General features: G+C 41.3%; 1 protein-coding gene across 1 annotated transcript in view; it reads right to left on the bottom strand.

Moving 5' to 3' along the window:
* The window catches only part of LOC122332939 (cGMP-dependent 3',5'-cyclic phosphodiesterase-like), a 147,136-nt gene that overhangs the window by 49,365 nt on the left and 82,771 nt on the right, over positions 1–15,000 (bottom strand). Inside the window, 2 exon segments of the mRNA XM_043230413.1 lie at positions 421–509; positions 4,440–4,529. Of these exon segments, the coding sequence (XP_043086348.1) occupies positions 421–509; positions 4,440–4,529 (179 nt within the window).

Genomic DNA, 15,000 nt, shown 5'->3' with positions numbered 1-15,000 from the left:
AATCGGCAAAAATCATACGCGATTTTTAGCGAAATATTTACGAATTGCCGTGAGATTGGATTGCAGGAGACGAATTGTTGAATTTCATTGTCGTACTAGAAGAAAACACAAATCGAAATAAGGCGTTCATGTTGTAGTCGCTGTTATCCGTTTTGCACGTATAGCATGACAAATGATCAACTGCACTTGAAGCTTTAGTAAAATTCAAAATGAAACAATAAAAGAAAGATGAACTGTGTTTATACGTGAATATCCTGAGGGGACGACGTAGAACGCACGTGAGAGGTAATATAGCAACTCATGTGAACACCTAAACCGGAATATAGTCTTATTCAGAATAAGGGAAATAATTTGATTTAGTGAAGTCCATGTAATTGCAGTATTAACCCGCGGGTGATTAGCATAAGCCCCGCCCCTTACCTGAGCTTGCCCTCTGGTGCCACCTCGTGGGGCGGATCCTCACATCGCAGCCGAGACTCCGCCTCCAACAGGTAAACGAACACACACTCCTGAAAAACACGAACGAAAATCGGAGTCATCATCGTGATTGGGCACGTGTTGGTATTCGTAACGTGAAATATCGTTATAACGAACACGCGCGATATTGCGAATGACTATTATACAGCAAATTACCATTTTTATCTTTTGGAAAAGAACATTACAGCGTTGCTGAGTTTCAGTCTGAGTTGCGCGACACTCAATCGTCGAACGACGACGAAGACGAAAACGCATACGAACATTTGGACTCGGTGTGCAATGACCTTTAATTTATTCTCAAATGTTTTTACATTTTAATCTGGACTCCAGCATGCCCTAGATATTATTTGAAAATGTTTGTATTCTTCATTATTCGTTCACACTTCAAATTACGACTATATTAGTTGCTACCAATCAAAAATTCGTCGAAACGTTCTTGAATTTCAATATTTAGTAACATGTTAAAATACTGCAACAGTTGCATTTCTTACAGATTAATAACTTCTGTAGTAAACGTATGTTTGTAGTGATCTATTGCTCATTATTAATATTAATGCACTAGCTACACTCAACTAATGAGATGTTACTGTAAAGTGTTCGCTATTCTCTATTATTCTATTGCACGTCTGTGTTTGCGTATTGCTTTATTGTATTTAAATATTCAGTTCTATTTGTTTAAAAAAATAAACGTTATTAAACCTGTTATTTTTTGCAACTACGCTCACATTGTGATAATACCGTATACCGTGATTTATTTAAATTTCTATGAAAAGTTCTATGAATGTGTCTGTCTGTAACAACTCCAGCCTTCATGAGTTTAATCAAATATAAGGTATTAGTTCATATTTGAAGGTTCTAAATGGAATGTTGACGTTTTTTGTTAGTTCATATTTGAAGATTCTAGATGGAATGTTGACGTTTTTTGTTAGTTCATATTTGAATATTCTAGATGGAATGTTGACGTTTTTTGTTAGTTCATATTTGAATATTCTAGATGGAATGTTGACGTTTTTTGTTAGTTCATATTTGAAGATTCTAGATGGAATGTTGACGTTTTTTGTTAGTTCATATTTGAATATTCTAGATGGAATGTTGACGTTTTTTGTTAGTTCATATTTGAATATTCTAGATGGAATGTTGACGTTTTTTGTTAGTTCATATTTGAATGTTCTAAATGGAATGTTGACGTTTTTTGTTAGTTCATATTTGAATGTTCTAAATGGAATGTTGACGTTTTTTGTTAGTTCATATTTAAATATTCTAGATGGAATGTTGACGTTTTTTGTTAGTTCATATTTGAATGTTCTAAATGGAATGTTGACGTTTTTTGTTAGTTCATATTTAAATATTCCAGATGGAATGTCGTTAAGCCGCAGGCTCCGTTAACCCTCATTAGGCGGTTTTAACGGATGAACCAGAGAGGGGCCGTTACCGTGGTGATCGCATCAGTCCTGCTAATTTGTCAGAAATGTCAGGGGAAGTTTTTGACATGATTCCTCGACCTCTCCTCGACAAGCGTCTGCTCGCTGTCTACACAGGCAGCTGTCTTCTGAGGGAGCATGTGAGAAGAGCCCTAATAAGTGAGACTTTATATAGAATGGCTCTCGGCGTGACGCGAACAGAACTCAAATTATTCCAAGTCTAAGACTTTAACGCGTAGCAAAGCCAATTATGCCATAATCACAATCGTCTATTTTTTAAAAAAATTTAGCAGTTATTTTCAAGAATTAAATACATGCACTGCAAAAAAAGGCTTATCTTCTAGTCAAAATACACACACACACACACACACACACATATATATATATATATATATATATATATATATATATATATATATATATATATAAAATCCTTAAACAAATAGTTCACCCAAAAATGTAAATGTGCTCAACCTCAGACCATTTAAGACCGGGATGAGTGTGTTCCTTCTTCATGAGAAATGCGTCTCTGCATCAGTGTCTCAGTAATGGATGTGAATGGGTGCCGTCAGAATGAGAGCGTTCTGAATCAGGAGAGAAATCTGCACCGATGAAGCAAGACGCTTTTTCACTGGAGGATAATGAAAGATTAAAACCTCTTAAAGCTGGATTAGTTTGATCTTCTGTCTTCTCTGGATGTGAACTGATGGACCGGAGCGCTGTGGATTATTCTGATGTATCAGACTCTCATTCCGACGGCACCCATTGCCGAGACACATTTCTCCAGACCTCATTTGAGAATATTTTCGTCAGTTATGCTGAACTACAGCTACAATAATAAGGAATCAGATTCGAAAATCAGCAAAGAACTGAAATGTAAATCTACTTCATATTTTAAACATTTTTCTCCTCTGAGAAATCTTGTTTGCGTGATATATAAACTTGGAGCAGGCGTTTGCCAGAATGCCTATTTTTTGCAGAGGATCACAAATCCACAGAAATAAACCGGGATAATTCAGAACACATGACGGCCGGCGATAAACAGAGAGAGCCGCTGAGATCAAACACGCTAAAGCTATTACTGACTCTCGTGCCGCGCTTTACCGACGCGTCTTAATTTATTGATGAATATTAAAGACATAACAGGCCATTAACTACATGGAAATATGCTTGAATTAAACATGAAATATTTCATTAATACAGCATTAGATATGAAATAGAAATGGGAGCGTGAGAGATGCTGTTAGCTGCTGTTTTGAGGCGTCCTTGAGTGTGCCGGAAAAATAATCAATAAAAGAAACAGCACTCAGATATGACTGCATCAGCGTGTGTGTGTGTGTGTGTGTGTGTGTGTGTGTGTTGCAGTCAAAGCACTCCCGAGACTCCAGCAAATGTAACATCAATAAACCCTACAGGAGAATCTATTTTCTCTCTGAAAAGACACTCAGAATGCTGATGAAGTCTGGAGCGGGTGAATCCGAATGAGATTTGACCCCGCCGTCTCACCGTACACACATCTGAATCTGACCTCCAGCGTCAAATCAAACCATCCTGTGCTTCGCGTCGGTTCCGGCCTGGAACGCGCTTGATTGACCCTGAAGGCCGCGTCGAACACAGCATTACATGTTCGAGAAAAACTAGATGTCAGATCAATGAGGTCTGAAGAGACTGAAGGTCAAGTTCATCCTCCAGAGCGTCACGCGACTAAAAAGCTATGAAGAGTCACTTTCACGAAGAATAACAATAACAGCAGGAACATACTCTATATGGAGCCACTCAGTCTATTCATTTCAAATATACATATTTTAATGTTGGACATACTATCGAAAACATAGGAAAAATAATAATTTATTTATTTTCTTGAAATCCTGAGTTAGACTCTTAAGTTATTTTGTTTCTGATAAAAAAATATAATATAATAAATTCATGAAAAAAAGGTAATTGCATTTTGACTTAAAACATTTAAAAACACAGAATTTCTTTTTTACTTTTATTATTATTATTTTATCCAATACAGACAAGTTTAAGTACCCCTTTAAAACTTTAGGGATACTATTTTTTTCTGACAGTTGAACATTTTTCTGAAAATGTAGCTGCGCTTCACAGAAATAAATTACACTCTAACACATATTCCCTCAGAAAACAGCTGATTAATAATAATTTTTTTTTTTTACTGTATTACTTAAATCAAATAAATGCATCCCTGGGGAGCAGAAGGGACTTTTGAACCCTAGTGTAGTTTGTGTGTGTGTGTGTGTGTGTGTGAGTTTATGCAAATGTGTGTGTGTGTGCATGTGTGTATGCGTATGCATGGTTGCGTGTGTATGCAAATGTGTGTATAAGTGTGTGTGTGCGTATGTGTGTGCGTATGTGTGTGTACATGTGTGTGCATTTGTGCGTGTGTATGCGAATGTGTGTGTGTGCGCATTTGTGTGTGTGCGCGTGCATGTGTATAAGTGTGTGTGTGTGTGTGTGTATGCAAATGTATGTGTGTGTGTGTGTGTGTGTGTGTGTGTGTGTGTGTGTGTGTGTGTTTCGCACCACGTTTGGCAGGACAACTCTGAGCACATCTTTGATGGTCGTCTGAAGGCTGCTGACGTCAACAACGGAGGCCAACTGCAGCAATGCATCCTGGGAAAATAAAAACACACAATGAACAAATAAATAAATGATTTATATCGCCCGCGCAGCCTCCGAAGACCAAAGGTTAATGAATCCTCTGGAAATACGGCTATGATGAGTTTAACCCCGAGTCTCTGCAAATGTCACACCATTAAGGAAATGAATGTCCCCCCTCCGAGGATCGCCACCTTAACGTGGTGGAGGGGTTTGAGTGCCTGAATGACCCTAGGAGCTAGGTTGTCCGGGGCTATATGCCCCTGGTAGGGTCTCCCATGGCAAACAGGTCCTAGGTGACAAGCCAGACAAAGAGCGGTCCATGACACCCTTATGGAAAAGACCTGGAATGGAGTCGCGACGTCGCCCGGTATGGCGCAGCCGGGCCCCGCCATGGAGCCAGGCCTGGGGCCGGGCCGGCATGCGGCGCCTGGTGGCGGGTCTTGCCCCACGGGACCCGGCCGGGCTCAGCCCGAAACAGCGGCGTGGGGCCATCCCCCCGTGGGCCCACCACCTGCAGGAGGGACCGTAAGGGGCCGGTGCCTTGTGGTTTGGGTAGCAGTCGAAGGCGGGGACCTCGACAACCCAACCCCTGGACTCAGAATCTAGTTTTAGGGACATGGAACGTCACCTCTCTGGGGGGGAAGGAGCCTGAGTTGTTGCGTGAGGTTGAGAGATACCGGCTAGAGATAGTCGGGCTCACCTCCACGCACTGCTTGGACTCTGGAACCCATCTTCTCGAAAGGGGCTGGACTCTTCACTACTCTGGTGTTGCCCGCGGTGAGAGGCGGCAGGCTGGTGTGGGCTTGCTCATAGCTCCCCAGCTTAGCCGCCATGTGTTGGAGTTTAACCCGGTGGACAAGAGGGTCGCCTCCCTGCGACTTCGGGTTGGGGGGAGGACTCTCACTGTCATTTGTGCCTACGGGCCGAATGGCAGTGTAGAGTACCCGGCCTTCTTGGAGTCCTTGGGAGGGGTGCTGGAAAGTGCTCCAACCGGGGACTCTATCGTCCTGCTGGGGGACTTCAACGCTCACGTTGGTGATGCTAGTGACACCTGGAGGGGCGTGATTGGGAGGAACGGCCCCCCCGATCTAAACCTGAGTGGTGTTCTGTTGTTGGAATTCTGTGCTAGGCACGGTCTGTCCATAACGAACACCATGTTCAAGCATAAGGGTGTCCACCAGTACACCTGGCATCAGGACACCCTAGGGCGGAGGTCGATGATCGACTTTGTGGTTGTATCATCTGATCTCCGGCCGCATGTCTTGGACACTCGGGTGAAGAGAGGGGCGGAGCTGTCAACTGATCACCACCTGGTGGTGAGTTGGATCCGTTGGCGGGGGAGGAGGCCGGACAGACTTGGCAGGCCCAAACGTACCGTGAGGGTCTGTTGGGAACGTTTGGCAGAGACCCTGTCAGGAGATCTTCAACTCCCGCCTCCGGCAGAACTTTGACCGGATCCCGAGGGAGGCTGGAGACATTGAGTCCGAATGGACTATGTTCTCTACCTCTTTGGTCGACGCAGCCGTCCGGAGCTGTGGCCGTAAAGTCTCCGGTGCGTGTCGTGGCGGCAACCCCCGAACCCGATGGTGGACACCGGAAGTAAGGGATGCCGTCAAGCTGAAGAAGGAGTCCTATCGGGCATGGTTGGCCCGAGGGACCCCTGAAGCAGCTGACAGGTACCGTGGGCCAAGCGGACTGCTGCCCGGGTGGTTGTGCAGGCAAAACTCGGGTCTGGGAGGAGTTCGGGAGGCCATGGAAAATGACTATCGAACGGCCTCAAAGAGGTTCTGGCAAACCGTCCGACGCCTCAGAAAGGAAAGCAGTGCCCTGCCAACACCGTATATAGTGCTGATGGGAACCTGCTAACCTCGACTGGGGATATTGTGGGGCGGTGGAAGGAATACTTTGAGGACCTCCTCAATCCCGTCAACACGTCTTCCACTGAGGGAGCAGAGGCCGGGGATCCGGGGACTCGACCATTACCTAGCTGAGGTCACTGAGGTGGTTGAGAAGCTCCTCTGTGGCAAGGCACCAGGGGTGGACGAGATCCGCCCGGAATACCTCAGGTCTCTGGATGTTGTGGGGCTGTCTTGGCTGACACGCCTCTGCAGCATCGCGTGGACGCGGGGAAAGTGCCTCTGGACTGGCAGACGGGGTGGTGGTTCCTCTTTTCAAGAAGGGGACCGGAGGGTGTGCTCCAACTATAGGGGATCACACTTCTCAGCCTCCTGGGAAAGTCTATGCCAGGGTACTGGAGAGGAGAATCCGCCCGATAGTTGAACCTCGGCTTCAAGAGGAACAATGCGGGTTTCGCCTGGACGTGGAACACTGGACCAGCTCTATACCCTCTCCAGGATGCTGGAGGGTTCCTGGGAGTTTGCCCAACCAGTCTACATGTGTTTTGTGGATTTGGAGAAGGCATTCGACCGGGTTCCTCGTGGTGTCCTGTGGGGGGTGCTCTGGGAATATGGGGTAAGGGGCCCTTTGCTAAGGGCTGTCCGATCCCTGTATGATCAGAGCAGGAGCTTGGTTCGCATTGCCGGCATTAAGTCAGACTTGTTTCCAGTGCATGTTGGACTCCGACAGGGCTGCCCTTTGTCACCGGTCCTGTTCATTATTTTTATGGACAGGATTTCTAGGCGCAGTCAGGGGCCGGAGGGGGTCTGGTTTGGTGACCACAGGATAGCTTCTCTGCTTTTTGCTGATGATGTTGTTCTGTTGGCTGCATCTGGCCAAGACCTACAGTGTGTGCTGGGGCGGTTTGCAGCTGAGTGTGAAGCGGCAGGGATGAAAATCAGCACCTCCAAGTCTGAGGCCTTGGTCCTCAGTCGGACAAGGGTGGCTTGCCCCCTTCAGGTTGGTGGGGAGCTCCTGCCCCAGGTGGAGGAGTTTAAGTATCTTGGGGTCTCGTTCACGAGTGAGGGAAGGATGGAACGAGAGATTGACAGGCGGATCGGTGCAGCTTCTGCAGTAATGCAGTCGCTGTACTGGTCTGTCATGGTGAAAAAAGAGCTAAGTCGCAAGGCGAAGCTCTCGATTTACCGGTCGATCTTCGTTCCTACTCTCACCTATGGTCATGAGCTTTGGGTCATGACCGAAAGAATGAGATCCCGGATACAAGCGGTCGAAATGAGTTTCCTTCGTAGGGTGGCTGGGCGCTCCCTTAGAGATAGGGTGAGAGTTCAGTCACTCGGGAGGAGCTCGGAGTAGACCCGCTGCTCCTCCACATCGAGAGAGGCCAGCTGAGGTGGCTCGGGCATCTGTTCCGGATGCCTCCCGGACGCCTCCCAAGGGAGGTGTTCCGGGCATGTCCCACCGGGAAGAGGCCCCGGGGAAGACCTAGGACACGCTGGAGAGACTATGTCTCTCGGCTGGCCTGGGAGCGCCTCGGTGTCCCCCCGGAAGAGCTGGAGGAAGTGTCTGGGGAGAGGGAAGTCTGGGCATCCCTGCTTAGACTGTTGCCCCCGCGACCCGGCCCCGGATAAGCGGAAGAAAAAGAAGAAGAAGAAGAAGAATGTCATCTCGTTCTGTCTTTGAAGCCTCTGGCACACGGATGATCACTCATCTCTCTGTGAAACTATCTGACCTTTGACCTCCAGCGCGCTGACCTCGTCAGCACGGCTCATTAGCACGTCCACTTAACCCGGGAAATCGGAAGCGGGACGAGCCATTAACCGGCGACGAGAGCGAGGCACCGAGAAAGAAACGCTTTTAGCAAATAAGCATTGAACGCATCAGTAGATTCAATGCTGCAAACTAATTAACTAAAGCTAACGATGCTACGATCTCGACGGTCAGCAAGACTTCACTCGGACGTGAAACACTTCCAAAAAACCTCATTTCAGCAGATCCCTTCATCAGGGGCTTTCTTTATAACCGTTGCGAAAAAGCACTTCCTGCGCAAAAAAAACCTAACTCTTTTTCCTGGAGGGACATGGATGAATAAAGTAAAAGCAATGATTCAAGCTCTGTTTTCATGTTTACATTAAACATTAAACTTTCGTTAATGGAGATCAATACAATAAATATAGGCCTGTCTGTTTCCACTGAAATAACTCAAATATGATCACCTTATCAGCAAAAATGCAGCTTGGCCTTTTAGGCTTGAAGTTAAACATAAGCTTTAAAGACGATTGATGAGAAATGGATGGATGGCCTTATTTCAACTGACAGTTCATCTCTCCATCTCTGACCTAATGAAAGGAAAACTGCACTCAACCAATTAGCCAGTCAGTGTTCTGTGTGTGTGTGTGTGTGTGTGTGTGTGTGTGTGTGTTGGCTTTACTACAGCCGGTTTTTATAGATAATTACAAATAATTATCACCAATTACGTTCAGAACATTCCAAAAAAAGAAAATGGGTATGAACTCAACATAGAAAACTCAATTAACAGGATAAAAAATGCTCAGAAGAACAGGGGAAGGGAAGGAGAGAGATTCTCAGACGCAGGTGCTGCATTCTGCCACTCTTCCTCTCCCTCATCCTCCTCTTCCTCTCTCGAACGCTCTAAAATCCCTCTCAACACACGCACGCACACACACACACACACACTCGAGTGGAGAGGCGAGTTGAAGCAGAGACGCTTCCCTGCAGTTTCTCTCTTGTTGGATCATCATTGTCGGAAGCAGCAGGGATCAATCCTGCAGAGCTGATCCCACTTTCAATTTTCTGAAGAGGGAACGACAGAGAGCTTTGTAAAACACACACACACACACACACACACACACACACACACACACACACACACACACACACACACACACACACACACACACACACACACACACACAAGCCAGTTCACACTTCTGCAATACAGACAAGTAGCCAACTAGTTTCATCTTTCTCATGAAGTCCCCTTGAACATCTGATTCACACACACACACACACACACACACACACACACACACACACACACACACACACACATATATATAGACATATAAACAAATGTAGGGATAAATAAATAGATCACTTAAATTAGGAAAACAAATATGTGTATATTATATATATATCAAATGACATAGATAGATAGATAGACAATTAATAGAAGGATAGACAGATAAACAAGCAGATGGATGGATAGATAAATAGATCACTTAAAAAAATTATAAAAAAACATAATTTTACAAAAAATGAAAAACTTTCGAATAACCAAAATAAGTACTTAAATATAAAATACATCTAAATAGCTGTTAATGACTACAAATAAAATAAATAAAAGCTACAAATTTAACTGAAAATAAAAATAATTGAATTGAATATATATATATATATATATATATATATATATATATATATATATATATATATATATATATATATATATATACAGTATATGAATACACACTATAGTGTATATATATATATATATATAGATACTGCTAAAATGACACTGTGATCAACACTATACAGAGAGAGAGATTCACACACCGGTGTTAGATTAAAGGTGTAATGGAAGTGTTTGTCTGCGGTGAGAATGAGTGTGTGTATGTGTGTGTGTGTGTGTGTGTGTGTGTGTGTGTGTGTGTTTGATACTCTGATCACGAGCGACCTTCAAACACCAGCACGCACTGATTAGTGATTACAGAAGGGACACACACACACACACACTTAGTTTACTTAAACAATGCATATCAATGCCTCACATCAAATGTTGAAATATCTGAATATATAGATGACGGCGTGTGTTTGAGCTGCGGTAAATATACTAATGCTTTTAGCTTCACAAATGAACTCTTGTTCTCTGACGTTGTCGTGTGTTTCTGTGCTCTGCTCTCATATAGTCTTCCCTTCAGGGCATCATACGGGATTTCTGCCTCTGATATCCATCCATCCGCTCGTTCCGTGTCAGCAATGTCAAGAGCCTCTGAGAGACTTTTATCATCAAACCCCATCAGCCTCTGTGACATGTTAACATCCCTCCCTCTTTACCTTTACCTCTTTCTCTCTGACAACAAACCATGACACACACACCGAAAACCAAGGCTTACATAATCAAAGACCTGTGTGCCCTTGACCGGAAACGCACTCTAACACACTATCACACCAAACACATGTTCCTGTGACAGTAAAAAGTTAGCTTTTTAAGTTTCCTTCGAATGTCTGTCATTAAACCAGTTATTATTAGTCAGTCAGTTAATAGTTTGAATAATTTAAGCTTACTAACTCAGCAAGATTCTCTTGAAAGTTCAGAAAGAGGAAATGAAGCGTACATGAAGAGTGTTTACGGTAATGCTGCTGTAGGGAGCCTTGCAGCGATGCTGAGAATGCAACATGCATTTGCCTGGCATTATAAGTTTGCACGGCGAGACATTATGTAACGCAATGGGTCGTGAAATCAAGCTGTAAGCACTTGTGTTCGTGTACTTGAGGAAAGACGCCGCAGGAAAAAACGTAACTCTTTTTCATGCATTTTGTTCTCTCTGGAAAGGAATCCAAATACGAACCCATAAATCCAAAACGATTCATTATTTAACTACACTTCCTCCATTTGCGCCGTCAGATTACAATCACAACACATTTCTTTAAAAAGTTTTTTTCTCCACTTCATACACCAAACCTTAGAGATGTTTTCCTCTCTATTCTGAAGGTATTTATAGAAGGTTTGTTTATATATCATTCACGCGTATTTATACATATTTTGCTTAAAAAAGGGCAAAAATGCGTATCTTTAAAGGTTCAGCAGCGCTTTCATACACCAAAACTTAGAGTTTTATTTCTATCTATATTCTAAAGGTATTTATAGAAAGGTTTGCTTATATATCATTCACAAGTATTTATAAATGTAGTTCTTTAAAAAAAAGGGAAAAAATGCATATCTTTAAAGGTTTTGAGTTTATTCTGACACTTCAGCAGCACTTACATACACCAAAACTTAGAGTTTTATTTCTATCCTTATTCTAAAGGTATTTATAGAAGGAATTTTTTGTATATCATTCACATGGATTTATACAACAATCTATTCCCACTCACAAAAAACGGCAAAAATGCATATCTTTAAAGGTTTTGGGTTTGTTTTGACACTTCAGCAGAACTTACATACACCAAAACTTAGAGTTTTATTTCTATCCTTATTCTAAAGGTATTTATAGAAGGGATTTTTTGTATATCATTCACATGGATTTATACAACAATCTATTCCCACTCACAAAAAACGGCAAAAATGCATATCTTTAAAGGTTTTGGGTTTGTTTTGACACTTCAGCAGAACTTACATACACCAAAACTTAGAGTTTTATTTCTATCCTTATTCTAAAGGTATTTATAGAAGGGATTTTTTGTATATCATTCACATGGATTTATACAACAATCTATTCCCACTCACAAAAAACGGCAAAAATGCATATCTTTAAAGGTTTTGGGTTTGTTTTGACACTTCAGCAGAACTTACATACACCAAAACTTAGAGTTTTATTTCTATCTATATTCTAAAGGTATTTATAGAAGGGTTTTTTGGTATATCATTCACATGAATTTATACAACAATCTATTACCCCCCACAAAAAATGGTGAAAACGCATATCTTTGAAAGCTATGGGTTTGTTTTGACACTTCAGCAGCACTTACATACACCAAAACTTAGAGTTTTATTTCTATCCTTATTCTAAAGGTATTTATAGAAGGGATTTTTTGTATATCATTCACGTGGATTTATACAACAATCTATTACCCTTCACAAAAAACGGCAAAAACACAGATCTTTAAAGGTTTTTGGTTATTCTGACACTTCAGGAGAACTTACATACACCAAAACTTAGAGTTTTATTTCTATCTATATTCTAAAGGTATTTATAGAAGGGTTTGTCCATATATCATTCACACTGATTCATACAACATTTTATTCCTAAAAAAGGAGAATATGTGTTTTTTGTGTTTTATCGTGTATTTGTTGGCAGTACTTTCTGATTGATGGAGTAATAAAAGAGAATTTCAAAATCCCCACAGTAAAATCACTTAACTCTAATATGTCAACAAAATCGAACAAGAATTTTGAACCTAGCTTCATCCAACCTTCAGACAGTTTACGCGAATGAGTGTAAATTTAATTTGAAGCTGCCTTATTTACATAATTTTATTATAACATTTAAGTTAACTTGTAATACAAAAACAATTCTTAATGCAATTAATTAGCTGGAGAAGACATCTGTTAGTTATTTTTTTCCCCAGTACACCCGTTGTGTTTTGCCTTGAGTGTGTTTCCTAAAGGTGAAGAATGTTTACTAAAGGTATTCGAGTGTGTTTGTATTTCAGTGTTCTCTCAAATAAAATCCCTCTAATCTTTTTAATCCAGCGCCTGGCGCTCTAAATAACTTTCCTTTCTTACAGATGCAGGATAAATCTCTCCGCCGCAGCCGAGCATGATGGGAGTTTAAGAAGACACTGATCTCGGTGTGCGGTCTAAGAGCTTTATTACCCACAAGCCCTCTGGGGCCGAGGTCAAGTTGTCTTATTTTAGCTTTTCAAATTAGGCAAAAGCATAAAATCAGGGGTGCAGTGAGACCTTTAACATTTAAATACTGCAGCGCTTCATAAATCCAGCCGTGTAAAATATCAGCCAGATATTAACACCGCACTTTGCTAGAAATATGCAAACACAATGCATTTTTAAAGTATTGAAATGCCTAATAATAACACATAGTTGTATATCCGTATAATCAAACACTTAAACGTTATAATACATCTCATATTATTCATAGTTTAACCTTCAAACCAGATTTCATATGCTTTGTCGTAAAAAAGCACATAGTCCTGGATGCTAATTGGTATACTTAATCACTTTTTAATCGCTAATTTAAAAAATAAGAAAACTTGCTTAAACTGTCGCTACATCTGTTTGAAAAGTCATGCATGCATAATGAGAATTATTCATTTATAAAGCCGGATTCCAGTTTTCACGCATGTGATAAAGTGCATGTACATTAAATTAGCATTTATATTAGGCTCATGCATCAAACTGCCTGAACATGTGATGAGTTACTGTTCAAACATTACGAATCAACTTTAAAAACAGAAAGAGACAGAGATGAGATGCTCGTGTAGACGCTGATGAGCCGATGTTTGTGTGAAAGGATTCAAGCTCGTCTGATTATTTTGGGCATATTAAACATGCTATGACTCACGGATGATAAATGATTGCGGGCGCTAAATCAGATGAAGGTCACCGTCAGGATTTAAGTTTGCTGGAAGGGTTTGACTTCGTATTTCTGACGCTCAGATCTCTGGTTCTGTCTGATTTGCCGGTCTCATTTTCAGCTCTCTCTTTCTCAGCGAGCACTTTGTCAACCAGACGCTATAAAATTATGATTCGCACTTTAAATTTAATATGAGGCTCATAAGATCCTGAAAGCCCGAGGGTCCCATAAACACCCTCCTGTTTCTGCATCTGTCATCAGGCTGAAAACAGACCTTATCTTTCAACTCAAATGAATTGTGTTTATCAGATTGTACAATTATTACCGCCTACTTATCATATTTTCGTTTCAAATGTTAAAAAACTACAATAGTAAGCCTAACAATGCACAAACAAATATTATTATACTATATATATATATATATATATATATATATATATATATATATATATATATATATATATATATATAAATATAAAATGCACTTATTATAATACTTAAAATAAAACACAATATTACATCTAAAGCATGTATATGAAAAGTTCACTTAAATTAGAAGTTGCTATCTTTTTCCAAAGTCTAATAAATGGTATAATCTCAATTATACTGTAATGCTGAATCGCCATAATCAATGGCTAAATATTAGGGAAAAAATATACATTTCTGCAATATTGGTATCAGTGAGATAAAACCATAAAAAGTCCACAAAACTATCTGTAAAAAAAACTATTTTTTTAATTAAACTATTGATTGGCAGCACTACTAAGTATGCAACTAATAATAAATAAAACGATAAATAAAGATGCATAAATAAATATTTTCAATTAACTGAATATCAAAAAAGATCAACAGAGATTCTTCCCAATCGTGTTAAATTACTGACATGATAATATCTCGCATTTCATTTTTCATTGTTCATAAAATCCCTGCTTTTACGTAATAAGCATGCATTGTTTAATGGTTCAGTAATAGTTATCTGTAATCTACTTTAAAGACATCTCAATCATCTCCTTGACGAGGAAACACACAAACAAGCCTTTTCATCTCCGCTAGGCTAATGGTTCTGGTTTTAACGGCAAAAATACAGCAAGCTGTAAAAAAAATCCGCGGGACTCAAGTGGCCATTTATCTGAAGCGGGTCAGAAAACGAAGCTGATCTGAGAAAAGCAGCGGCGAGGCTCTCGCAATTACGGGGCACAGGGTTGCCAGATTCCCCGCTGCGGAAAACCCCTCATAAGAGGCAGATTAACGGTGTTTGTGACAGAAGGAGAGAGCGAGGGGGAGTCCGGTCCGGTCCAGGGAGAAGAGGAATAAAGGATGAAAAGGACGAGGAGATGAAAGGGTGGAAGAGG

The sequence above is a fragment of the Puntigrus tetrazona genome, unplaced genomic scaffold (assembly GCF_018831695.1).
Source record: "Puntigrus tetrazona isolate hp1 unplaced genomic scaffold, ASM1883169v1 S000000150, whole genome shotgun sequence".
Taxonomy (NCBI): Eukaryota; Metazoa; Chordata; class Actinopteri; order Cypriniformes; family Cyprinidae; genus Puntigrus; species Puntigrus tetrazona.
This window is presented reverse-complemented; position numbering and strand designations above follow the sequence as displayed.